Source organism: Rhipicephalus microplus, chromosome 6 (genome assembly GCF_043290135.1).
Source record: "Rhipicephalus microplus isolate Deutch F79 chromosome 6, USDA_Rmic, whole genome shotgun sequence".
Taxonomy (NCBI): domain Eukaryota; kingdom Metazoa; phylum Arthropoda; class Arachnida; order Ixodida; family Ixodidae; genus Rhipicephalus; species Rhipicephalus microplus.
The window spans coordinates 83,596,193-83,622,104 of record NC_134705.1 but is presented as its reverse complement, the minus strand read 5'-3'; the positions used below and the strand labels follow the sequence as shown (position 1 = coordinate 83,622,104).

The window sequence follows — 25,912 nt, the reverse complement described above, 5'->3', positions numbered from 1 at the left end:
TAGCAAACTGCCTTGCACAACACACAAGGATCCATTGTATGCTCATGTCAGTATGCTATGCTGGTATCTCAAATGGCACAAGGTATTCTCTGAGGGTGGGCGGAGTAACATCAAAATATGTAGACACTTGGCTGCCATACATGCAAGTACGGCAGTTTAAGAACAATGTTGCAACTTTGTACATCCGACCCACCCTCTGCCGAGTCATCTTCTGGCTTTTATAAAAATCAACGAAGGCAAAGTCTGCAACGACTCTGCCGAAGCCCCACTCAACGGCCTGCCGCACTGAGCTCATGCGCTTATTGAAGTTAACCTCATGGGGACGCAAAGAAGCACCTCCAAAAGGCTTGTAGAGCAGTGGCCGAAGTGGGTAGGCGGGGTCTCCATATATTACATATGTGCGGCCTTGAGTAACTGTCTCCAAGTTGCGGTAGAGGGCAGTCTCCTTTAGGATACCTGCAGAAAAAAAAACAAAAAACTGCTTAACAATACTGAACATTATATGGGATAATCAGTCATGGTATCCTGCTACAGAAACAGTAGACTTGAGCTTGCAGAGAAGAATGAGTGGTTCAACAGTGTTATTAAACTAGTCCCACCAAACATAGTGTAGTAAAGAGAACTTGCTGAACTGCCAGTTTCAGATTTACTCCCCTAGCTGTGGAGCTATCTTTGGACTGTACCAGCTGCTTGACCGCACACCTGTGCTCCATCATGGTGGTGTGTCCAGTTAACGCTTACATACACAGGACAGTGAAGAGCATGGCAAGGTGAAAAAGAAAAAAACTGTGACCATGAGACAAAGAGGGAAGCAGCATATATCCTGCTGTGTTCTCAAGATATGACTGAATATGTGAAATTGAAAAGGGTAGAGGGCTGTTGACCTCTAAGTGATTTTTCATGGCAGTTTGACGTTACTGGAAGACAGCAACTAGTCACTTGCTAGTAGCAGATCCGTATTTTTTAAAAAAATAAATGTATATAAGGAGAGGTTGATGCCAATGCGTGGCGCCGGCTACTCCTCTTGCACAAAAGTCGACATCGCACATTTAGTAGCAAACACAAGGCTATACAGATAGCCTTGTGCTAAGGCTATACATATAGCCATAGCACAACTTACACGATGAGTGCACATTTTTCAACACTGAGTGTCCACACCACAGTGTGAAAGAATAAGCCAATAAAAGATGAAAAATTTTGACAGCTTTAAGCCTAGTGAGGAAGTTACATTTCTAGTTGAACGTTTGTCTTTGCAAGGTTGGTAATAACTAGGGGCGTGCATAGTGAAATGTAGAATTGAACAAATACACATTGAATAGTGATGATACCTAATTCATGCCTAATTGAATAGAGTACTATTCAAATAGCAGTTGAACAGAAAGGCACCCATTTCGAAGACAACTGTAGAGTGCCGCAACACATAATTCCAAGCAAATATCCACACGTTAATGAATTAATATCGTCATAATATTTGACCACTAAAATATACCATTATGTGAACTGAGTGTTTACATACAGCAGTATACAGCCTTTGAAGTATTTTTTTTCATTTGTATGATGAACATAGAAGTTACATAAATATTAAAGGAGGTACTTTGCCACCAGCTCTTGTATAACATTCCTTATGATGAATCTTGTGGTAATGAATTGAGGTTACACTTTCTTCAGCAACGCTGGAGTTCAAAGCAAAAATTTGTTATTGCGGTGATGACTGAAGTCTTTGTAATCCCGTAAAAGTGTGAAATTAGTGTATCTTCCCAATTCAATCTTTTAAATAAGAGTTTTGGTCTTTTGCTCTTCTAAAGCTTTGTTGCTTTGACATTTTGCCATTGGTTATGTGCAATTATTGTAGTTTGAATAAACTCCAAATATTCATTCAATTAAAACACCAAATCAAGCAAAACACTGTTTAGTTCTTCATTTAGAATTTTTAAATAGTCAAACACCCTTAAATAAAAAATAAGGGCAGACACAAATGGACAAACGGGTACATATGTGCCGTCTGAAGTAAAGGTGTCTGTTGGAGCTGGTACATCATAATTTCATGATGAATTGACTTGCCAAAACAGAAGTGTTAAGCATCAAGTGGGTATAATTATACGGAGTAGCATGCTTTTGAAATTAGCCTACATGAATTTTCTATCATAGAGGTGCATGCTACCTTGCCAGGACATGCCAATGTGTTTGAAGCGAAATGTTTCATTAACAACATAGTATTCCGTAGGGCATTTCAGTTAGTCTGGTACCTTTGCAGGAGAAACTGGAGGAAAGTTCACATACCAGCGTCATGACGACGGCCTGGAAATGGGCCATCCAACTGACAGGTTATGCCATTTGCGCACATCAATGCCTGAAACTTCAAAGCATGATAGCGTTTGTGCCCAGAAAAATAGTCTTCTTGTCTAGCTGATGGTCGACAAATTCGTCTAGCTGTTCCGTCAATAAATCCCCAGCAATTCTTCAATGGAGCACCTTTCCTGTGCACAGCCTGAAAAATGAAATGGCAGCTGCAGAAAGCAACACATAGCACGAAGTTCCAAGACCAAAATATAGCACGACGTTCCAAGATCAAAATAAGTATAAGCTAAACTTTTCGCAGTAAACGAAGCTGCTTAAGGTGTAGTAGCTCTACCTGACAGGACGTGTGTTTGGCACTAACTCGATGTTTAGCATCACTGCAACAGGAATTCAGATCTCTCTCCCACAGAAGAAACATTCAATGACACATACATGAATTTCGCTTATCACATTTTCAATGATAAGTGGTTCATGTGAATCTGTCATAATTATTCATTGATAGTAAATACTAACACCTTTTATGCTGGTAGTTGGCATCAGGTACTGCGTCTGTTGAAGTAATGGAGTAAACTGCATGCAAAAGTAGGTTGCTGACACAGAACAGCCAGTTATATAGAGCAATGGTGCTAACCTTGGAAGGCAGGCTGCTCATCGACACAACACTGATATTTTTTTAGTGTGAATGGAATTCGTTTTTCTGTGAACACTGATTAAACAAAGCTGCAAATAAAATTTGAAATTGTCTCGTTGGGCAGAAAAGTCTGAGAAATATGTCAAATGGCATTGGTACAGCAAGAAAGAAAACTGATCTATAAGGCATTGTTACAGTACAGTTGTGACACTGACTACATCATGAGGTTTTTCTTGGGGCAGAAATGATAATGAGGAGGCAAAATAATGAAGGAGTAGGTGTCTGGTTCACAGAAATAACTGCTTTACAGTGTTGGGAATAAAAGGGATGTCGCCTGTGCTTTTTTTTGAAGCACGCTAGAAAATATTATTAAAATCGACAACACATTCACGTATTAAATTGATGCGGCAAATTATTACTTAGAAGATGATGTTGCTACGTCATTGGTGGGGTTGAGGGGCGATTTAATGTGCCTGGTGTGCTATGAATATAGAAAGCCAGAGCCTTATTTTCCCTTCATAATGACGAATTGGATTTGATTGATTTAATGTCCCAAACCCACGATATGATTATGAGAGACGCTGTAGTGGAGGGCTCCGGAAATTTCGACCACCTGGGGTTCTTTAACGTGCACCCCAATCTGAGCACACGGGCCTACAACATTTCCGCCTCTATCGGAAATGCAGCCGCCGCAGCCGGGATTCGATCCCGTGACCTGCGTGCGGGTCAGCAGCTTAGTACCTTAGCCACTAGACCACCACGGCGGGGCACGAATTACATTTAATGACCTCTACCGAAACACAGAGATGTAGTGCAGCGAAGCATAAACATAGCGCTAAAGGCAGTCATGCAGTGCAACAGCATGCCTTCTTACCTGAGAGAACAGCTCCAGTGATTGCAGATTGAGCCACTTGTGCACTGTAAGGTCCGCAAGGAGGTGCCCGAAGTAGTAATCTATGTGGGCTAACACTTTAGACACCACACTTGATATTACCGAGCTGTGGCGCCTAAAGAAGAGCTCCAGCTCACAGAGACGATTAGGGTAGGCTAGACGCCGCAACGTCATGCACAGCGCCTCGCGACCAGACACTCGAACCCGTTGAGCGCTCATGACCTCTTCGGGAATCAGCAAGGCTTCCATCAAATCTTCCAGGTCTCCTTTATGGAACCTGAACGAGCGGTAGAATGTAGTAAAGTCCATTCCGTCCAAATCAAGAAGTCCGTTTATCTGGAGGTCACGGCGCGGTGCAGTTCGGAGCAAATACACATTTTCGATTTCGTTCCATCGCAAAGTTCGCAGGAGCAGTCGGTCGTGAAATACGCTGTACGGCATCGTTGATGCAGACACGACAACAGCAAATCACCGACACTTCAACGGGATCAATGGATCGCTGCGACCGATGCCACAAAGGAGCCGTTGTCAGATGGAGCACACGAAAAGTAGGCATGAGTCTCATGACGCTTGTGTCAGCAACTCATGATGCCGATTCTGATGCCGATCACCGTGATGCTGATGTTTTCTTCATAGTTAGGTTTAAATCATAGCGCAATTGAAGAAAACAAACATAAAGTCCCGTTTTGTAACAAAAAAGTTTATTGGCATTGTCCAATGTTTTTTTTTTATTTTCAAACTTAGTCAGTAATTGCGAAGACTTTCTACTTTGTGCATACGCACATGCGGTGGCCACAGCCGCGAATGCGTCGCGTGCGTTTTTTGGGCGTATTTTGGGCGGCACGGGCTAAAAGTGCAAAAGGCTCGTTTCAACGCTATCCGGCTTTACGCCCTCCGGCAACCCGGTATACGCAAAAACGTACCGGAGTGCCGGACAGACTAAAATCCTCTAATATCTTGGATCCAAATAGGATCCGTATCAGATATCAAGCTGATAAGAACAGAGTGAGGTTGTCAAAAGAGGCGGCACATGAGAGAGGAAGTAGAAGTCTCGGCCTTGCTGGCCCGACCAAAGGCCGCCCGGACCTCCGGGACCACCGGGCCAAACCAAGGGTGCAGCGCCCTACCGGCTGCCCCAGCGTCCACCCTTTCTCACCAAAGGGCTTGGCCAGTCGCCATGGCTTAGAGCCATGGTGGAGCTGCATTGGAGCAGGCCGGCAGAGCAGGGGCTGAGCCGCACGTCCACCCAGGGCCGGGGAACCCTGGGCTTAGTCGGGAAGGCCGCCTTGGGCGACCACCCGCCAGCTAAGCAAGCGACCCCAGAGCTTATAGCTCAATACAGCGGTGATAGCGGGGTGAGCCTTTTGCCCACCGCGGAGCGTCACTCCCCTGCTGCTGCACCCCGAAGTGAGGCCGCCAAGTGGATCCCGCAGGAAAAACCTTCGCGGGTCCAAAGACCCCAGACAGTCCTGCTGGAGAGGCCAGGCGGTCAGGGGTGGGTTTAGACCCACGCCCTAACCTCAGTACAGGGGAAGAACGTGTAAGTTGCGGTGCAACTGCCCAGTCAGCTCCCGAAGGAGCCCGGTTTGGATGCACCGCAAGCGTAAGAAGGAAGCGGGAAAAGAGAAGCGAGAGGAGAAAGAAAAAAGAGTGAAAAGGGTTGTCCCCCCTCAAGGGGGGGCATCCAACCCCGGCCCAGGGCCGAAAATGTAGTCCCGAGAGGTAGGACTACACAAAGAGAAGTTTATTTAACTTCGAACAGAATGTTACAGGGCATTATATGCACTTACGAAAAAAAACTACAAACAGGGGGCACACTGAATATATACAATTGTACATGTGCACAACCAGATACAAAAGAGTGTGTTATCTGCACCTATTTACAAACATGAAGTTAACTAATTAGGAAAAAAAAACACAAACACATTTCGGCTGATATGTTTAACAAAAGGAATATGCAGGGGTGGGGGGGGGAGGTCGCGTTGTATATACATATTTACAGTCCTGTTTACATGAACAGAGATAAATACTAATGGGAATGCACGAAGCATATGTATCTATGCTTCCACGAAGTATGAAAAGGAGAATATATACAAAACATGAGGCGCTATATACATATATACAATAACCAACCACGCCTTGGTGTCAACAGACGGGGCCAGTGGCACAAACAGTGTCAAACAAAACTCGGTTCACCAGAGTGCTAATTACTTTGTGTGAACAGGCGCTTCAGTTGTGTGTCTGGGGAGAGGGGCGAGGGGGGGTCACCTTGGTTTTTTTGCTTGACATGTATCGTTCCTAAGTTGGTCGACTCCCAGGAAACCGAGAGCTGTTAGTAGCGTAGGATCGGGGCGACCAACTTGCCTTCTCTTAAGAAGAAGAATTTTGTGTGCCAGCGGCGGAGAAACATCTCCTCTCCGCTGGCCTCGAGTTCCCGGGAGAGGAGCTCCCACACCACCCTTCTTATACGTGCGACGGCGGGTGGCGCCGCCCGAACTGGCCGTCGCCGCGCTTCCGCGAGTGAGCGGCGCTGCCACACAACGAAGAGAGTACAGGCGGTCACCAGCCGCGCAAACGCGCCTCTGTTGCGCCTGTGACCTGGTGGGGGGCGGATCCCAAAGGTGTGCGCTACCATGCGCCAGACAGGCCGCGCGGCCGAACACTCGAACAAGGCATGCTTCTGGGTTTCGGGTGCCCTGCAGTTTGGGCAGCGGTCGTCGGGTACAATGCCTAGTTTTTTTAAGCGACACCTAGTTGGGAGGACCTCCCACGCCCTCTTCCAGAGAAAATCCTGAATATCGCAGGGTAGCAGGCTATGCAACAGGGAGAGGTCGCGTCTAGCGCGTTCCGCTCGTCGCCGGTCCTCATCGCTGAGCTGGCTTGCCGTAAGTGCCTCCACTATGTGGGCCGGCTGCTCCGTGTCAGGGTCGTGATTTGGCACTTCCTTGCGCAGCATGCGGGCTGTCGCTGCTAATGCCTTGTAGAAAGGCGACGGCGATTCGGCGTGCGGGCCGGAGTGTTGACCAGCATCCAGCCATCTGTTACACGGGCCGCTCCAATAGAGTAGCAGGCCTCTCCCAACGTAGTTGCCTGCTTGCGCCAGCTTGCGGGCCGTCTTCAAAGCAAGCACTTTGCTTGAGGTGAGCGCGTGTGGGAGGCCGATCCCCCCTTCTTTGGTTTCCAGCTGGAGGAGTGTTCGCTTGACTGGGGGTGGCGTCCGGCCCCACAGCAGTTCATTTGCCATCATGCCGAGTCGAGCGGCCACCCGCGCTGGCATCACTGCTACCCTGCTCACGTGAGAGGCCAAGGCAAGCACGCTGGTCTTTATTGCGACAGCCTTTTCGCGCAGAGTCAAGTTGAACAGCGCTGCGCGCTCAGTGAGTAGTGCAGCCCTGTCGACAACCCGCGTCCATGTAGAATCGTCCACTCCTTCACGTGAAAAGTATACACCGAGGACCTTGACCGTGTAGACCGGTTCGATGTCGCCAATCGCTTCTGTAGGAAACGGGCCGAAAAGCAGAGCTCGGCTTTTTCTCTCATCAATTCGGCTCCTGATGCCTTTGCGTAAAGCTGGAATACGCTACGGAAGCGGTCGAGGCTTCGCGCGTCCTTAAGAAAGAGAGATATGTCGTCGGCAAACGCCAGGACTCTGATCTCCTCGGTACCGGTCATTGGCAGGCCCCGGGTGCACATGTCGCTGGCCAGGGTTGTCAGCAGGGGCTCAATGGAAAGTGCGAACAGGGTTGGGCCCAAGGGGCATCCTTGCCTTATGCCTCTCGTGTACCGAAAGAAGTCCGTAGACATGCCGTTCACCGCGACACAGCTTCGCAAATCGGAGTACAGAAGCTCAACAACAGCCACAAACTCCTGCGGGAGCCCGAAACGACGGAGCACTTCGAAGAGGTACGTGTGTCTGACCCTGTCAAACGCCTTTGCTTGGTCGAGGGACAGGAAGGCACCCGTGACTCTCTTCTGGGCCGCGTATTCGAAGACGTCTCGTGTGGCTGTGAGGTTGGCGAACATAGACCGGCCAGGCACGGCGCAGGCTTGGTGGGGAGCGATCAAATCTGGCAAGAAGGTCCTCAGCCTGGTGTTAAGTATAGACGCCACGATCTTGTAGTCTGCATTGAGTAGAGAGATCGGGCGCCATGACGACAGTTCTCGTGGGGGGGCACCGTCCTTGAGGATGAGGGCTATGCGCCCCGCGCTGAAGGTGTCGGGTTTCGTGTGCCGCTGGAGGACCATGTTGACCACGGCTAGGAGTGGGGCGCACAACACGTCAAAGAACGTCGCATAGAAACTGGCCGTCAGGCCGTCGGTGCCCGGAGCTGAGTTCGATGGCATGGCTCGGATGGCTATGCGGAGTTCCTCCTCCGTTGCTGCACCACACAAGACTGTGCACTCATCTTCGGCAAGTCGAGGCAAATGCGAACAGAGACCGTTCATGAGAGCTGTCTCTGGGGGAGGGCCGCAAGAGTTCGGCTCACTGAAAATGGCCTCAAAGTAATTACGGCACTCCGCCTCGATCTCATTGGGGTCAGAGATGAGGCTACCGTCAGGGCGTTGCAATTCTAAGATGCGGAGAGAGCCGTTCCCGCGTGCTTCGGTCAACTCTGGTCCCGCTGGTTCCCCCGCAGTAGTCCCTTCTTCGCGTGGGTTGCGCGCGTATTCCCGGAAGAGGCGGTCGTGCTGAACTTGAAGCGAGTGAAGGTAGTCACGCGTGCATGCCGTGAGGTTGTCCGCGCTTTGTACTATCCGCATTCGGCGGAGTATCTCATTCATTTTTTGGTGATACGCTTCTTCCACACGCTACCTTCTTCTTGCAGGAATGCTCTCCATCTCGCTTTCAAGTCGTCCCATACAGCCGGGCTGGTGCAGGGGGTGGCCTCAATCGTCTCTTCCAGGTACGCGGAAATTCTCGGGGCGCTCGTACGGTCTTGGATCAGCGCCGGATCGAGTCGCCAAGCTTCGTTTCTCGGGTGATGGCCAGGTGTCGCCCTCACTGTTGTTACCAACGGGAGGTGGGCGGTTCTGTTCGCCAGCCCTTTGGGGAGGGCGAGGACCTCGCACGACATGATGGAGTGGACAAGGCGTTCAGGCACGTAAGCTCGGTCGAGTCTGCTGGCCGTGGTCCGAGAGGTCCGAGTGGGGACGAACTTGTTGCCGTGTGCGTGTACCCATGCGTCCGTGAGCCGCAGGTGCCGGAGGATCTTCACCAGCTCTTTGGCGTGGTAGGTCGAGCCCCCTTGGCCCGGGCCCCGGACGTCTCTTGTGGAGTCCACGACACAGTTAAAGTCACCGCGAACCACATGAGGGACGGGCTCCAGCAGGTAGCTGTGCAGCTCCTTAAAGTACGGATTGGTGTCCGATCTGGTAACCGGCGCATAAACGTTCACAAAGCGCACCCTGGACCCGTCGACGAAGACGTCGAGCACAAGTGCGCGCCCATTCGCTCCGAAAACGCAATGCGACTTTCGGCGGAACCTGTCTGTGACGAACACGACACCAACGCTGCAAGCCCTCGCGGATGTTAAAGAAAAAAAGCCGTCAACTTGGCAGTTGCGCCTGAAGGAAGTAACATCGAGCGGGGAGCGGAAGTTGGTCTCCTGCAGAAAGAGGAGGTCGATGTTCTTAGATCGGGCAAACGTCACTACAGCAGCCTGTTTACTTCTGTCGCGAAAGCCGCGAATGTTTAATGTGGCGAACCGCAGCATGGCCATGATCCTTCCGTTGGAGCGCCGTGTCTCGCTAGGGGGGAGGAGGAAGGGTGAAGGGCGAGATAACCAGGCGAGTTGGGCATCAGCGGAGCGCGAGCGAAGGGGAGCGAGGAGGGTGCTGCACTAAAAAGGGGGGAGGGGCCCAGCCAGGTGAGCGGGACAGCAGAGGGTGAGAACAAGCGGGAGAGCGGAAGGCGGCGAGGCCGTCGGGGCAGGCGCGCCGCTTCTTTGATCAGGTAGCCTTCTCAGGACTTCGGCGGCGGCTCCCGTTTGCCCCCACCGGCTTTTGTTCAAGCTTCTGGGACTTCGCGTGAGGTGGAGCATCGCTGTCGCTGCTTTGGCCCACCGGCCCCGATCTGCGCTGCCGGGCGTCCTTGCTCGCGGTCCTCTCGCTCCCATCCCGCTTGTCGTTGCCAGGGCGTCTTCGCGAGCGCGAGCGCGAGCGTGACCGCTGCTCGTGGCCAGAGTGCGGCTGGCCCGCCTTTGCGTCGGATTTCCGGCTTAACCGTTTCGATTGAGCAGGGGGGGGACAAATCGAGGCGGTGTTGTTGCGCTCGCCGTCCTCAGGCAGCACGTAGTACCGCTTGCTCGTTATGGGCAGTTCGTCTCGGGGGGAGTCATGGGTACGCGCTTCCAGGTCTTCCGAAGTCACCAGTACGAGCACGTTGGCCGGCGTTAACGGCGCAGAGGGGAGAGCGCTTCCCCGTTCAGTGGCGTCAGCCGGCGCCCTCTGTGCTGATGGCAAAGGTTCGCAGTCGTCCTGGTCCGATGGGAGTGCCCGCGGTGAAGCGGAGGAGGACTGCGCCGAAGCTGTATCGGAGGGACTGGGCTTCGTTTCAGACGAGGCAGTGGTAACCTCCTCGCTCGTCTCCCGCCCCTCTCTCTCGCTGGCGAGTGAATCGGCCTCGCTGCTGCCTGTAGGCGGGTCGATCGATGTTCGTGTGGTGGTCGCCGGCTTCTCTCACTGTAGTGCGGGGCGTCATCTTGGGCGTAAGCACCTGGAGGCGTGAGGACGTCCTGTCCAACCGAGGCGAGAATGAGCCGCTAGGTTGGACGGGGCTAGACGCGTTGTCCGGAGTGGGGGGGAACCCGCGGGCGGCCGACGCGTATGATCGCCTTCGAAAACATTCCCTCGTCCCATGGTGACCCCCCCAACGCTTACATTCGCTTGTACAGCCCTCGGTATCATGCCCGAAAGTTCCACATCGTTTGCAAAAAGGGGCGGAGCATGCCGTCGCCATGTGGCCCACTTCGCCGCAGCGTGCACAAACTCGCCGCATACCGCGGTACTCAAACATTACGCGGTGCCCTGCGATAGTCGCGAAGTTTGGCACCGGTTTGCTCATCTCGATTTTTATCACCCTTACGCCGTTGAGCTTGTTTTGGCGTGTGGCCACGGTGGCGAACGATATGCCCCTCACTTTGCTGTACTGAGCCAGGGCGTTGCTAAGTACCTCGTCGGACAAGTAGGCGGGGTACCGGTAGGCATTTACGTACGTGACCGGTGGCCCTACGGCCTCAACCGGTACGTTTTCACCATTAACTCGGAAGCCTTCCGCCACCATTAACTTTGTCGCCTGACTGGCGTTACGCGTGCAGACGAGGAACCTAGCCCCGCCCATGTGCTGAAGGACAAGTACGCTGTCATCCCCAGACACTAGTTCGATCGCGTCAATTAAATCGTCAATCGATACGTCGCCTTCGGGCGCCGTGAACATAAAGCAGTTCTCCCTCACCGGTAGGTCGGACATTGACGCCATTCTGGTGCGCGTTGCCGCTGGCTGCCAGGAAGGCGTGGCTAGTTGAAACTGGTATCGTGCAGGCTAGCTGCACACTGGTAGGACTGCGGCTCAGCCGAGGCGGGTGCCGCACGGATACAGGAGGCGCCGGGTGGGTAGCAGGAGGACTCCGGGACGGCAGGTGTAGACCGGGGGCCTTGCTTCACCAGGCGGCATGGGATGGGTGGGCGCCGGACAGGGAGGTCCGAGGCTCCGGGCGGCGGTCGCACGTGCAAGACGGCGATGCCGCGTAAGCTAACTTTGGCGACTTGAACCCCGGGGTCGACGTCAGCGGGACGTGACCCTGGGTCTCGCGCGAGGCGCAAAGAAACGGCTAGCTCGACAATTGGTCTAGCCAAAAGGCCGAGAAGCGATGCAATTCATTAGCACTTAATTAAAATCCATTCTTTCACACCTCGTACTTAGTCCTGGCCAAAAGCCAGGCAAACAGTAGCAAAGCAATTCCGACGTCCACCCATGCACAACCAGCACTGTGCACCGACAGCGGCGGCGCTGGCTTCACGGCATTGCTTTTATCCCTAATCCGCTTGAAGTTTCTTGTTTCGCTTACAAACATGTTAAAACTGAAACCTTCTTTTCCCAGTGGTCAAAGCCACGCGTGCTTGCTTGCATGCGTACTCTCGAATGTAACCATGACGTCACACCAAATGCTTGCCGGCGAACATTATCAGGCATGTCGCGAGGGATGCTACAGAACTTGTTTTAAAAACTGATGCATAGTGTACATGTCCAACTCGAGCACCAAAGCCTGGAAGGAAAAAAGAAAAAATAATGACTGTGCAAAATGTGACTACGTCACCCATCCAACATGGCTTCTACGCTGGCTGCCCAAGCAACGCCTCTGCAACGACGCCCACAATCATCGGCAAAAAGGTGTTGCCTTTGGCTGCTTCAGCGCGCTCAACGTATGCCTTGCAAGTTCCGATGTGGCGGAACACCGCACCGAGGTCGACGAAGGTCCTGCCGTAAAAGGCAGACCCGGGAATACGTGCGAAACGTCTACCGCGTGCGTTGTGAAGCCGGTGAATGAAGGGTCATGTGGCAGAGGGTGACGGAACGTGAGTGTGCGACATGCCGCTGCGATGTCGTTCAAGCATTCAACGGGCCGGCAGGCTCTGCCTGTCGTGGTCGTTGCCTGTCGTAGTTTTTTTAGCTTAAAATGTCCGCAATGTCCAAGTTTTGCTGATTCTGAGGGGTAGGAGTGCTATAGTGGCGTGTACGAGGCGCTGGTGCGGCGCTCCGTCGATCGTGCCAGACGGACATGAGGCGGCAAGAAGGCGGTCGTCAAGTGGTCGCGGAAATCAGTGGAGAAGTACTCGCCTGCGCTTTTCGTCTAATTCCGCTGGGTAAGGTGCGAGAAGACTCGCGACAGACGGTCTTCGGGAGACGGGTGGTTGCACAAATGCGACCGTGCGTCAACGTGCAGCCATATTCGTGGATTATTTCGCCCCATTACGATAGCTTCGTCACAGCGCTCGCTGGTGTTGCTTGTTTTTGTTGACCTTCACTTGTGGCTCACACCCACTGTGGGGGATTGGCCGGTTTGTTGTTCTGCTTCTTCGACTTCTACATACTCGGCTTAGTGAAGCTGTGAGGAGTGATGAGTGGGTACAGAGGCAAAGCACAGCAAAGCGCGCCCGGGGCGTGATCTCACGCGTCCTGGGTTCCACGGCGCGTCAGGTACGTGCGTGGTGCGTCCGTACGTCTAGTGCGCAATTTTCTTGGAACTTTCAGCAACTGGCGATTCCATTCAGGTGAGCGTGCGAGGATATGTGTTGTAATTCACGAGAGCCAACAGTGGATGAGCTGGTACGAGATGGTGTTCATAAATGTAGTGTGTGATCAACAAGGCGATGCCCGCCGTGGTGGTCTAGTGGCTATAAGGTACTCGGCTGCTGACCCGCAGGTGGTGGGATCGAATCCCGGCTGCATTTCCCTGTGCTCAGATTAGGGTGCACGCTAAAGAATCCCAGGTGGTCTAAATTTCCGGAGCCCTCCATTACGGCGTCTCTCATAATCATAAGGTGGTTTTAGGACGTCATACCCCACATATCATCATATCGTCATCTAGGTGATGACGGCTGAGGGCGCCAGCGAGGTAGCTGACCGCGTGGCAACGAATTACAGCCACCGCTGGCAGAAGCTGGGACCCAGGTCAGTGGACATAGAAAAAGCACATCGGGGTTTTGCCGCTCCACCGTACAGCAGGTGTGCGCGGAGTGGGTCCTGTGGCGTTCTTTGCGATTTTAATTTGTGATGGGGAATAGTGTAGATGCATAGACGTGGCGAGAGCACGCGTCTTCAGGTTAAGACGTCGCGTGAAGATGTGAAATAAAAATGCCTTCGTTTGTCACTGCAACTGTAAACAGAAACACCAACAACCATTTTTAGAGGCTGTTTTATTTTTCGTTCCGAAACGGGTGAATTGGAAAAGCGGAATTAGCTTGGCACATACATACACACTTCTACACACATACATACACATCGTATACACACTTCTAGCTTTCCTCCGAAACAGTAATAATAAATTACTCAACAGTTTCATTAATATGAGTAGGGATGTTTAAAAAAAATAAAAACTTGAGTATGTACGTGTGAACATAAGCAAAAAAAGGGGGGGGGGCCTTCAATTATGAAATTTCCACAGAAACATTTATTTTCCCACAGCAATCGTTAGTGTAAACACAGCTAGCGCACTCCCCGCACGCGAATACCGCGTCAGCCGGGGCGGCGTGACGCCACCGTCTCGGACACTCGCCGCACCCACGCCGTTTACCCCGATATCCTTGGTAAATTCGAACACTCTTTCTGTCATTGAATTCATTGTCGAACTCACCCCCGCAGGGGTGAGTGGGCCGATCCCGGAGGTAGTGCAATACCGGGCCAACCCGTGGCGGAGGTGAAGCAAGCTTCAAGCACTCCGCCGCATTGCAAAAATAGGTTTAATATCTTGGATCCAAATAGGATCCGTATCAGATATTAAGCTGATAAGAACAGATACTACACAAAGAGAATTTTATTGGTCTCTTGACAAATCAAGGAAAACACTGATGCTGGCGTTCAACACAATACTCAGCCGACAATTGGGCTGGTTACAGGGGTGACGTAAGGGGAACATAAATGAACGGCGTTATAATCACAAAAGAAGGAAACGTACAACACTGAGGGACGTGATCAAAACAATGGAGTACTCAATTGCTTTGTTAACAATTTCCAAACTAAAGAAAACAAAGACGGATATGAGCAGCTATATACATATTTACAATACATAGGAACGTAGAATAAACACTGCTATATATTTACAAACAACTATATAAAAATATGTACAAGACCGCGCGGTCGCATTGGGAATGACCGCGGTTAAGAACACGCCGTTCGGCACTGCGTATCGCGTAACATTGCGACACGCCCGGAGCTACGTGTGATGCGCCTCTGCGGCGCACCTACGCGCCGCGAAAGTTGTGCCTGTAGGCGCTAAGCAACGGGTGCGAGAAGTGGCTTCATAATGCCGGGAAGCAAAAAAAGGGGGGGGAGGGGGGCGAGTCTCGGCGCTAAACTAAAGAGGCAGGGAGGGACCCGTTAGTACGGAATTATTGGGGCGACCAGTTTGCCGTCTCTCAAGAAAAAAAACCTGGTGTGCCAACGACGGAGGAACGTTTCCTCGCCGCTGGCTTCAAGTTTCTCGGACAGATGCGCCCACAGCATTCTCCTGATACGACAGATAGCAGGGTACGCCGCCCTCACCGGTTTCTTCTTAGCTTCGGCTAGTGATCGCGGTTGCCAAATCACGAAAAGGGTGATGGCAAAGACGAGTTTAGCGAAGGCACCTCTATTGCGCTTGTGGTGGGGAGGGGGGCGAATGCCAAAGGAGTGCGCGGTCATGCGCCACACGGGTCGCGCAGCCACGCAGTCAAACAGCGCGTGTTTTAAGGACTCCGTTTTCTGGCAGTTCGGGCAACGGGCCTCGGGAACGATGCCGAGGCGGTGCAGTCTCTGCCGCGTGGGGAGGACGTCCCATGCTCGTTTCCATATGAAGTCTTGCACCTCACGGGGGGCGTCGTGGCCGAGTGCGGCAATTTCCCGTGTCGCTCGCTTCGCCCGGCGCCTGTCTTCATCATGGAGCTGGTTGGCTGTGAGGGTCTCGATCAGTCTGGCTGGCGGGTCTGAGTCTATCTCGCAGCCAGGGGCTTCGCGGGTGAGCATACGCATTGTCGCCGCTGCCGCCTTGTAAAAGGGGGAGGGTGACTCGGCGAATGGACCACGGTGACTGCCTGCGTCAAGCCAGCTGTTGCGAACGCTTGCCCAATAAAGGAGCAGGTTCCTGCCGGCATACGCGCTTGCCTTCGCCAAGGTTCGGGCGGTCTTGAGAGCAAGGATTTTGCCAGTGGTCTGAGCGTGGGGAAGCCCGAGACCACCATCGCTTGGAGAGAGCTGCAGAAGGTGACGCCTGACGGGTGGGGGCTTGCCTTCCCACATGAACGCGGTGATGCCCTTGTTAAGGGCGCTGGCGATTCTTGAGGGCATGACGGCGATACGGGAAACGTGGGAGGCGAGGGCGCACACGCTCATCTTAACAGCAATGGCCTTATCTCGCAAGGTGAGCTCGTGGAGTTTGGCTCGCTCAATGAGGAGCTGTGCCCTGCTCAGTACTCTCGACCACGTGGATGCCGCCACGCCCTCGCAGGTGAACAGGACCCCCAGCACCTTCACCGTCGAGACTGCCTCAATCGGCTCGACGACCTCGGCAGGAAAGGGGCCGAAGAGCAAAGCCTTGCTCTTCGCTTCGTTCAGTGCTGCTCCAGATGCCGCAGCGTAGGCGCTAAACACCTGGCGGAATCGAGTGAGGCTGCGTGCGTCTCTCAGAAAGAGAGAGATATCGTCTGTGAAGGCAAGGACTTAAAGCTCCTCCTGTCCCGTTAAAGGCAGGCCCTTAATGAGGCCGTCACAGGCGACAGAGGTGATCAGTGGCTCGATTGAGCAGACGAATAGGGTTGGGCCTAGGGGGCACCCTTGCCTAATCCCTCTAGTGTAAGCAAAGGGGGGCGTCGTGGTGCCGTTAACCACTACGCAGCACTGCAGGTCTGTGTATATCTGCGCTATGACCACGACAAAGTCCGGCGGGAGACCAAATTCGCGTAGCACTTCCAGCAGGTACGTATGTCTCACCCTGTCAAAAGCCTTCGCCTGATCAAGGGACAGGAAGGCCCCTGCGATGCGTTTGCAGGAGGCGAACTCGAATACATCTCTTGTCAGGGTGAGATTGGCGTACATTGAGCGCCCTGGGACGGCGCAGGACTGGTGCGGGGCGATCATGTCCGGCAAGAAGATCTTCAGCCTTGAGTTCAAGATGGACGCCACGATCTTGTAATCCACGTTTAGCAGAGTGATCGGGCGCCATGATGACGGGTCGTTTGAGGGCGCGCCGTCTTTGAGGATCAGGACAATACGCCCCACACCGAAGGAGGCTGGCTTGGCTCGCTTCCCAATCACCGTGTTGACGATGTGGAGAAGAGGGTCTCCCAGGACCTCAAAAAACGTCATATAGAACGCCGCAGTCAAACCATCTGTGCCCGGTGCTGCGTTGGGAGGCGTCGACGCGACTGCCCGGCGTACTTCGTCGAGCGAGGCCGGGGCGCACAGGGTCACACACTCATCAGCTTCCAAACGTTGCAAGTTCTGGCATAGGTCGCTAATAAGGGCCGGGTCAGGGTGCGATTCCGCCGGGTCAGGTTCGCTGAAAGCTAGCCTGAAGTGGTCAAGAAACGCGGCCTCTATTTCAGCTGGGTCCGACGTAGTTGTGCCATCAGGGCGGAGCACTTCCGTGATGCGCAGGGACCCATTCCCGTTAATCTCGCGTAGGTCAACCTCCAGTAGGTCTCCCGAGGCGGCGCGTGCTGTACGGGCTTCCCGGGCGGTCGTTCGGAGAATTCGGTCGTGCTGGACCTGAAGCGAGTGCAGGTAGTCTCGGGTGCAAGCAGTAAGGGCGTCGGCGCTTTGAACGATGCGCATTCTTCGTAGAATTTCGTTCAAGCGGGCTGTGTTGCGTTTTTAGATGCGGAGCATCTTATACTCGCGCCTTGTAGTGCGCCGTCCGCACCGTCCGCACCGCTTCTCGAACATTCGACAGCTGACGCGCGCGCATGCGCCGTCGCGCGGTCGCCCACTCTTCCACCATCTGTGCATCCCTTCCTCCTCTACACACCGCGCGTGCTTCACTCCTCCACCATCTGTGCACCCTTCCTCCTCTACACACCGCGTTCGACATCTACAAGTCTCCTGATTCTCCAGTGGACGCGCATGTGGCGTCGCGCTTCGAGAACATTCAACAGCTGACAGTGCATGCGCCACCGAGCTGTATATATACTCAAGGTCGGCGCTCGCTCGCTCAGTTGCCGCTCGTCGGTTGGTTTGTACGGCGCGTCGACGTGCAAGGTCGCGGTGAAATGAATTCCAACGAATCCACAAACACAATGATCGACGTCCCTTCAACCAGCGCCGCCCTTTCGCATACGTGTGTACGTGTTCACTCATTTAACACCCCCTCCTACAACCACGTTAACCAATTTAGCCATCGACCCAAGTAAGTCGCAATTTAACACCCCATTTCACAACCACGTTAACCAATTTAGCCATCGACCCAAGTGAGTCGCACTTTAACACCCCGTTAACCAATTATATGCTCCGCATCCTCCTCAGTGTTCCCCCGAGGGAAGCTGCGGGCAATTTTTTTCCTTGCGCTACCTTCCTGCTGCAGGAGGTCCCTCCACGTCGACTTCAGGTCGTCCCATGCCTCCGGGGACTCGCAGGGGGAAGCTAAGATTGACGCCTTCAGACGGGCCTTCAAGCTGGTGACGCTTTCGTTATCTTCTAGGATCGCCGGGTCGAGGCGCCAAGCGGTGTCCCGCCGTCGAGGTCCCGGCTGCGCCCTCACCGTTATAACCACCGGGGCGTGGTCCGACAATTTCTCCAGGCTGGCCGGTAAGGCAATTACCTCGCACGAGGCAAGCGAAGGGAGCAATGCGTCGGGAAGGTAAATACGGTCCAGCCGGCTACCCGTGACTCTCGAGGTCCTCGTCGGCACGAAGGCGTCCCCGTGAAGGTGAACCCAGGCGTCCGACAGCTTGAGGTGGCGGAGGATCTTTAATAACTCCCTAGCGTGGTAAGCTGAACCGCCGCGCCCCGGGCCCCTGATGTCCCTCGTAGTGTCGATGACGCAGTTGAAGTCACCGAGGACTACGTGGGGAAGGGGTTCGAGCAGGTATTCGTGCAATTCCCAGAAGAATTGGTTTGTATCATTGCGCGTCACGGGTGCATAGAGGTTGAAAACGCGGAGCTTCCGTCCATCGATGAAGATGTCAAGAAGGAGGATGCGTCCGTCAGCTCCGAAGGTGCAATGCGCCTTTTCCCGGCAACGGCCCGAAACGAAAACGACGCCGACGCCACACGCCTTTGCATTCGTTAACGAGAATAACCCCTCCACCTGGCAAGTGCGGCGGAATCGGGTGACGTCAAGCGGGGTCCGAACATTTGCTTCTTGAATAAACAGCAGGTCGATGCCCTGGGATTTCGCGTACTTAATCACCATGCTCTGCTTGACGCGGTCCCGAAAGCCGCGCACATTCCACGTGGCTATGCGGAGGGGAGGCATCGGTTATCGCGGCAGGGCGCGAATGCAACAGCAACTGAGCGGGCGAGGGAGCGAGCGCCAGCAGCTGCTCTGGAGAGGGGGGGCATTATCGACGAGAGCCAAGAGGAGGAGGAGAGGCGCGCCGAGAGGGGAGGTGGGAGAGGGCCAGATGGCTGGCGAGGGTGGGGCACGGCGCAGCGCATACTCAGAACTTGAAAGCGGTGGCATAGGGGGCCGATGCCCCTTTGCCCCCGCTGCTCGAGTCGAGTTTCTTTGTTTTTGCATGGGGCGGGGCGTCGCTGTCGCTACTCCGTCCTTCAACCCCCGGTCGGCGCTGCTTTAGTTCCTTGCTGGCCGTTCTCTCTCGCACACCCTCCTTCTTATCTTCGCCATGCCGTCGGCGTGAACGTGAGCGCGCGCGTTGCTCGTGACCCGCGGGCTGGCTTGCTGTCGCATCTCTCTCCCGGCGTGGCGCTGTCAGCACGGAGGAAAGTGCGTTGGAGTAGCTGGCGTCACGCTCGTCGGGAAGGAGGTAGAAGCCCCGGCTCACAATGGGCGCTTCTCCCCGGGCAGGGACTTGGGTTCCGTCCTCCAAGTCTTGGGTGGTTACGGGGGCGAGCACGTTGGCGGGAGTTGAGCGAGAGGAGGAGGAGTCCTCTCCTGTCTCAGTCGAAACCTCCGCCTCTGTCTGCTCGGGCGTCGCAGGTTGGCTCTGGTCCCGCGCCGTCGGGGGGGCAGGCGAGGAAGGGGGGGGGCGAAAGCACCGAATCTGTGGCGGAGTCACTCGACTCTGTTCCCGAAGACGCGGTGGAGACGTCTTCTGTCCTCCCAGTTTGCTCTCCCTCGTTGGTGGATGAGGTCGCCGTGCTGCTACTCTCAGTGGGCGGGTCGGTCTCAGTGTCACGGTCGCTGGGGAGGGACTCCCTTGCCGCCGTGCTGGGCTTAGGCTTGGGTGACAACACCTGTAATCGCGACTTCAGTTCTCCGGGCCTGGGGGATGACGGGCCACTGCCCCGAGTCGGGTGTGACGCGAGGTCCGAGACCGCGGAAAGCCCCCAGGCGGCTGAAGCGTATGAGCGCCTCCTAAAGCACTCCTTGGTCCCGTGGGGGCCGCCGCATCTCTGGCATTCGGCTTCGCACCCCTCTGTCTCGTGGCCAAAAGTGCCACAGCGCTTACAAAATGGGGTTTGGCACGCAGAGGCCATGTGTCCCGTTTCGCTACATCTCGCGCAAACCCGCCGCATGCCCCTGTACTCAAACATTACGCGGTGTCTGGCGACGGTCGCAAAGTTGGGGACTGGTTTCACCATTTCTATGCGTACAACTCGCACGCCATTCAGTTTGTTTTGGCGGTTTGCGACCGTCGCGAACGCCACGCTCTTCACCTTCCCGTACTGGGCTAGCGTATTAACCAAGGGGTCATCGGGTAGATAGGCAGGGTAGCGGAACACATTGACAAACATAATCGGGGGCCCCACTGCCTCCACTGCTACTTTTTCATTACGGACAATGAAACCTTCCTCTACCATTAATTTGGTGGCTTGAGCAGCAGTGCGCGTGCAAACAAGAAATCTCGCCCCTCCCATATGCTGGAGGACATGCACACTATCTTCCCCCGCAGTACGCTCAACAGCATCAATTCGGTCATCGATACAAAAATCGCCGTCAATCACATTAAAGAAAAAACAATTCTCCCTCACCGGGAGGTTTGTTTGAGCAGCCATGATGGGCACTGGTGGGCGCGCAAGGACGCGTGACTCGTGGGAACGCGGGAGTACTGCGTACTAGTAGACGGGCTCAGCAGGCGCTGGGTCCAAGGTCCGGTAGTAAGGCGGTAGGCAACGGAACGGAAGGGGCCGGGCCAGCAGGCGCGATCCGGGTCCGTGCGTTGCCAGGCATAGGGCGGTGGTCGCCGAGCAGGAAAGCCCGGGATCGGAGGCCGGGGGCTGCAGGCTGGAACGGCAGCGCTCCGGGCGGCTAGATGACTCTTTGCAGGGGGGGGTCCGGGGGTCGCCGTCGGCTTGACGAGACCCCGGGTCCGACTTGCGACTCGTGCGAAGAAACAGCTACCTCGTCCTTTGATCTTAGCCAAAAGGCCGAGAAGCGATGCAATTCATTAGCACCTAATTAAAATCCATTCTTTAACACCTCGTACTTAGTCCTCGCCAAAAGCCAGGCAAACAGTAGCAAAGCAATTTCGACGTCCACCCAAGCACAACCAGCATTGTGCACCGACAGCGGCGGCGCTGGCTTCACGGCATTGCTTTTATCCCTAGTCCGCTTGAAGTTTCTTGTTTCGCTTACAAACATGTTAAAACTGAAACCTTCTTTTTCCCAGAGGTCAAAGCCACGCGTGCTTGCTTGCATGCGTACTCTCGAATGTAACCATGACGTCACACCAAATGCTTGCCGGCGAACATTATCAGGCATGTCGCGAGGGATGCTACAGCACTTGTTTTAAAACTGATGCATAGTGTACATGTCCAACTCGAGCACCAAAGCCTGGAAGGAAAAAAGAAAAAAAATGACTGTGCAAAATGTGACTACGTCACCCATCCAACATGGCTTCTACGCTGGCTGCCTAAGCAACGCCTCTGCAACGACGCCCACAATCATCGGCAAAAAGGTGTTGCCTTTGGCTGCTTCAGCGCGCTCAACGTATGCCTTGCAAGTTCCGATGTGGCGGAACACCGCACCGAGGTCGACGAAGGTCCTGCCGTAATAGGCAGACCCGGGAATGCGTGCGAAACGTCTACCGCGTGCGTTGTGAAGCCGGTGAATGAAGGGTCATGTGGCAGAGGGTGCCGGAACGTGAGTGTGCGACATGCCGCTGCGATGTCGTTCAAGCGTTCAACGGGCCGGCAGGCTCTGCCTGTCGTGGTCGTTGCCTGTCGTGGTTTTTTTAGCTTAAAATGTCCGCAATGTCCAAGTTTTGCTGATTCCGAGACGGACATGAGGCGGCAAGAAGGCGGTCGTCAAGTGGTCGCGGAAATCAGTGGAGAAGTACTCGCCTGCGCTTTTCGTCTAATTCCGCTGAGTAAGGTGCGAGAACACTCGCGACAGACGGTCTTCGAGAGACGGGTGGTTGCACAAATGCGACCGTGCGTCAACGTACAGCCATATTCATGGATTATTTCGCCCCATTACGATAGCTTCGTCACAGCGCTCGCTGGTGTTGCTTGTTTTTGTTGACCTTCACTTGTGGCTCACACCCACTGTGGGGGATTGGCCGGTTTGTTGTTCTGCTTCTTCGACTTCTACATACTCGGCAAAGCAAAGCAAAGCAAAGCAAGGCAAAGCACAGCAAAGCGCGCCCGGGGCGTGATCTCACGCGTCCTGGGTTCCACGGCGCTTCAGGTACGTGCGTGGTGCGTCCGTACGTCTAGTGCGCAATTTTCTTGGAACTTTCAGCAACTGGCGATTCCATTCAGGTGAGCGTGCGAGGATGTGTGTTGTAATTAACGAGAGCCAACAGTGGATGAGCTGGTACGAGATGGTGTTCATAAATGTAGTGTGTGATCAACAAGGCGATGCCCGCCGTGGTGGTCTAGTGGCTATAAGGTACTCGGCTGCTGACCCGCAGGTGGTGGGATCGAATCCCGGCTGCATTTCCCTGTGCTCAGATTAGGGTGCACGTTAAAGAACCCCAGGTGGTCTAAATTTCCGGAGCCCTCCATTACGGCGTCTCTCATAATCATATGGTGGTTTTGGGACGTCATACCCCACATATCATCATATCGTCATCAAGGTGATGATGGCTGAGGGCGCCAGCGAGGTAGCTGACCGCGTGGCAACGAAATACAGCCACCGCTGGCAGAAGCTGGGGCCCAGGTCAGTGGACATAGAAAAGGCACCTCGGGGCTTTGCCGCTCCACCGTACAGCAGGTGTGAGCGGGGAGGGTCCTGTGGCGTTCTTTGCGATTTTAATTTGTGATGGGGAATAGTGTAGATGCATAGACGTGGCGAGAGCACGCGTCTTCAGGTTAAGACGTCGCGTGAAGATGTGAAATAAAAATGCCTTCGTTTGTCACTGCAACTGTAAACAGAAACACCAACAACCATTTTTTAGAGGCTGTTTTATTTTTCGTTCCGAAACGGTTGAATTGGAAAAGCAGAATTAGCTTGGCACATACATACACACTTCTACACACATACATACACATCGTATACACACTTCTAGCTTTCCTCCGAAACAGTAATAATAAATTACTCAACAGTTTTAATAATATGAGTAGGGATGTTTAAAAAAAATTTAAACTTGAGTATGTACGTGTGAACATAACCAAAAAGAAGAGAGGGGGGGCCTTCAATTATGAAATTTCCACAGAAACATTTATTTTCCCACAGCAATCGTTAGTGTAAACACAGCTAGCGCACTCCCCGCACGCGAATACCGCGTCAGCCGGGGCGGCGTGACGCCACCGTCTCGGACACTCGCCGCACCCACGCCGTTTACCCCGATATCCTTGGTAAATTCGAACACTCTTTCTGTCATTGAATTCATTGTCGAACTCACCCCCGCAGGGGTGAGTGGGCCGATCCCGGAGGTAGTGCAATACCGGGCCAACCCGTGGCGGAGGTGAAGCAAGCTTCAAGCACTCCGCCGAATTGCAAAAATAAGTTTAATATCTTGGATCCAAATAGGATCCGTATCAGATATTAAGCTGATAAGAACAGATACTACACAAATAGAAGTTTATTGAACTTTAAACTGAAAGGACAGGTACATTGACATGCGTTTTACAAAATAAACAAGCGGGAGAACATTGAATATATACCAGTGTACGCTTACACAAGCAAATACAAAACAGCGCGTTATCTATATACATATTTACAACTATCAAGTTAAACAAATCAAGAATGAAGGACAAACACATTTCAGCTACTATATTTTACAAAAGAATATGCAGGGGTGGGGGTGTCGCGTGTTATGTACATATTTACAGTCTTATTTGCATGCACAGAAATAAATACTGATGGGCGAGCACGCATCATATGCACCTATGCTTTCACAAAGAATGAAAAAGGTATATACAAAAACATGTGGCGCTATATACATATGTACAATAACCGACCACCCTTTGGTGTCAGCAGGCGGGGCCAGCGGCACAACACAGCATCAAAGAAAACTCGTTTTACCAGAATTCAAATTGCTTTATGAGAACAGGCGCTACAGTGGTGTATCTGGGGAGAGGGGCGAGGGGGTGTCACCTTAGTTTTAAACTGAACATGTATCGATCCTAAGTTGGTCAACTCCCCGGAAACCGAGAACGGTTAGTAGTTCACAATCGGAGCGACCAGCCTGCCTTCTCTCAAGAAGTAGAATTTCGTGTGCCAGCGGCGCAGGAACATCTCCTCTCCGCTGGCCTCGAGTTCGCGCGAGAGAAGCTCCCACAGCAACCTTCTTATTCGCGTAACGGCAGGAGGGGCCGCCCGAACTGGCTTTCGCCGCGCTTCCGCGAGCGAGCGACGTTGCCACACTACAAAAAGAGTGCAGGCGGTCACGAGTCTCGCAAACGCTCCCTTGTTGCGTTTATGGCCTGGTGGGGGGCGAATCCCAAAGCAATGCGCTACCATGCGCCAGACAGGGCGTGCGGCCAAACATTCAAACAAGGCATGCCTTTGGGTTTCGGGCTCCCGACAGTTGGGGCAGCGGTCGTCGGGCACTATGCCTAGCCTCTTCAAGCGGTGCCTAGTGGGGAGGACCTCCCAAGCTCTCTTCCAGAGAAAATCCTGGATTTCACAGGGGAGCAGGCTATGCAGTAGATAGAGGTCGCGCCTAGCTTGCTCCGCTCGTTGCCGGTCCTCGTCACTGAGCTGGCTTGCCGTGAGTGTCTCAACAATTCGGGCCGGCTGCTATGCGTCAGGGTCGCAATTCGGCGCTTCCTTGCGCAGCATGCGTGCCGTCACTGCTGCCACCTTGTAAAAGGGCGAGGGCGATTCAGCGTGCGGGCCGGAGTGGCGACCGGCATCCAGCCAACTGTTAGACGGGCCGCTCCAATAGAACAGCAGGCCCCTCCCGACATAGTTGTTTTCTTGCGCCACCTTGCGAGCCGTCTTCAAAGCGAGCAGTTTGCTCAAGGTGAGTGCATGCGGGAGGCCCAGCCCCCCCTCTTTAACTTCCAACTGGAGAAGGGCTCGTTTGACGGGGGGTGGTGTCCTGCCCCATAGCAGGTCATTGGCTAACATGCCGAGTCGAGTGGCCACCCGCGCCGGCATCACTGTCACCCTGCTCACGTATGAGGCCAAGGCAAGAACGCTTGTTTTGATTGCAACGGCATTTTCACGCAGGGTCAGGTTAAGTAGTGCTGCGCGCTCGGTGAGCTGTGCCGCCCTGTTGATGACCCTCGTCCATGCGGAAACGTCGACGCCTTCTCGGGAAAAGTAGACGCCGAGCACCTTAACCGTGCAGACCGCTTCTATGTCGCCAATTGCTTCAGTAGGGAACGGACCGAAGAGCAGTGCTCGGCTCTTTCTCTCGTTCAGTTGGGCTCCTGACACCTTAGCGTATAGCTCAAATACGCTGTGGAAGCGGTCGAGGCTTCGCGCGTCCTTGAGAAAGAGCGATATATCGTCGGCAAACGCCAGGACTCTGATCTCCTCGGTACCGGTCATAGGCAGGCCTCGGATGCGTTTCGCTGGCCAGGGTTGCGAGCAGAGGCTCCATCGAGAGTACGAACAGAGTTGGGCCTAAGGGGCACCCTTGCCTAATGCCTCTCGTGTACCGGAAGAAAGCTGTTGTCGTGCCGTTCACCACGACGCAACTTCGCAGGTCGGTGTACAGGAGCTTGATGGCAGCCACAAACTCCTGCGGGAGCCCAAATTGACGGAGCACTTCAAAGAGGTATGTGTGCCTAACCCTGTCGAACGCCTTGGCTTGGTCAAGGGACAGGAAGGCACCCGTGACTCTTTTCTGGGTCGCGTATTCCAAAACATCTCTGGTGGCTG

The 25,912-nt window shown here is 53.7% G+C and overlaps 1 protein-coding gene and 2 non-coding genes across 3 annotated transcripts; all 3 read right to left on the bottom strand.

Annotated features, from left to right (window-relative positions):
- On the bottom strand, positions 1–4,394 carry LOC142765340 (uncharacterized). Its single transcript, XM_075866120.1, has 3 exons — positions 3,804–4,394; positions 2,281–2,488; positions 1–456 (listed from the first exon to the last, which is right to left on the bottom strand). The coding sequence occupies exons 1-3, from the start codon at positions 4,260–4,262 to the stop codon at positions 56–58; spliced, it is 1,068 nt and encodes a 355-aa protein (XP_075722235.1). The 5' UTR covers positions 4,263–4,394; the 3' UTR covers positions 1–55.
- A 9,788-nt stretch (positions 4,395–14,182) lies between these two features.
- Positions 14,183–14,381, bottom strand: LOC142766186 (U2 spliceosomal RNA). Its single transcript, XR_012884430.1, has one exon. It is a non-coding gene; the product is annotated as a U2 spliceosomal RNA (small nuclear RNA).
- Positions 14,382–23,489: 9,108 nt separating this feature from the next.
- Positions 23,490–23,680, bottom strand: LOC142766493 (U2 spliceosomal RNA). Its single transcript, XR_012884550.1, has one exon. It is a non-coding gene; the product is annotated as a U2 spliceosomal RNA (small nuclear RNA).
- Positions 23,681–25,912: the final 2,232 nt, after the last annotated feature.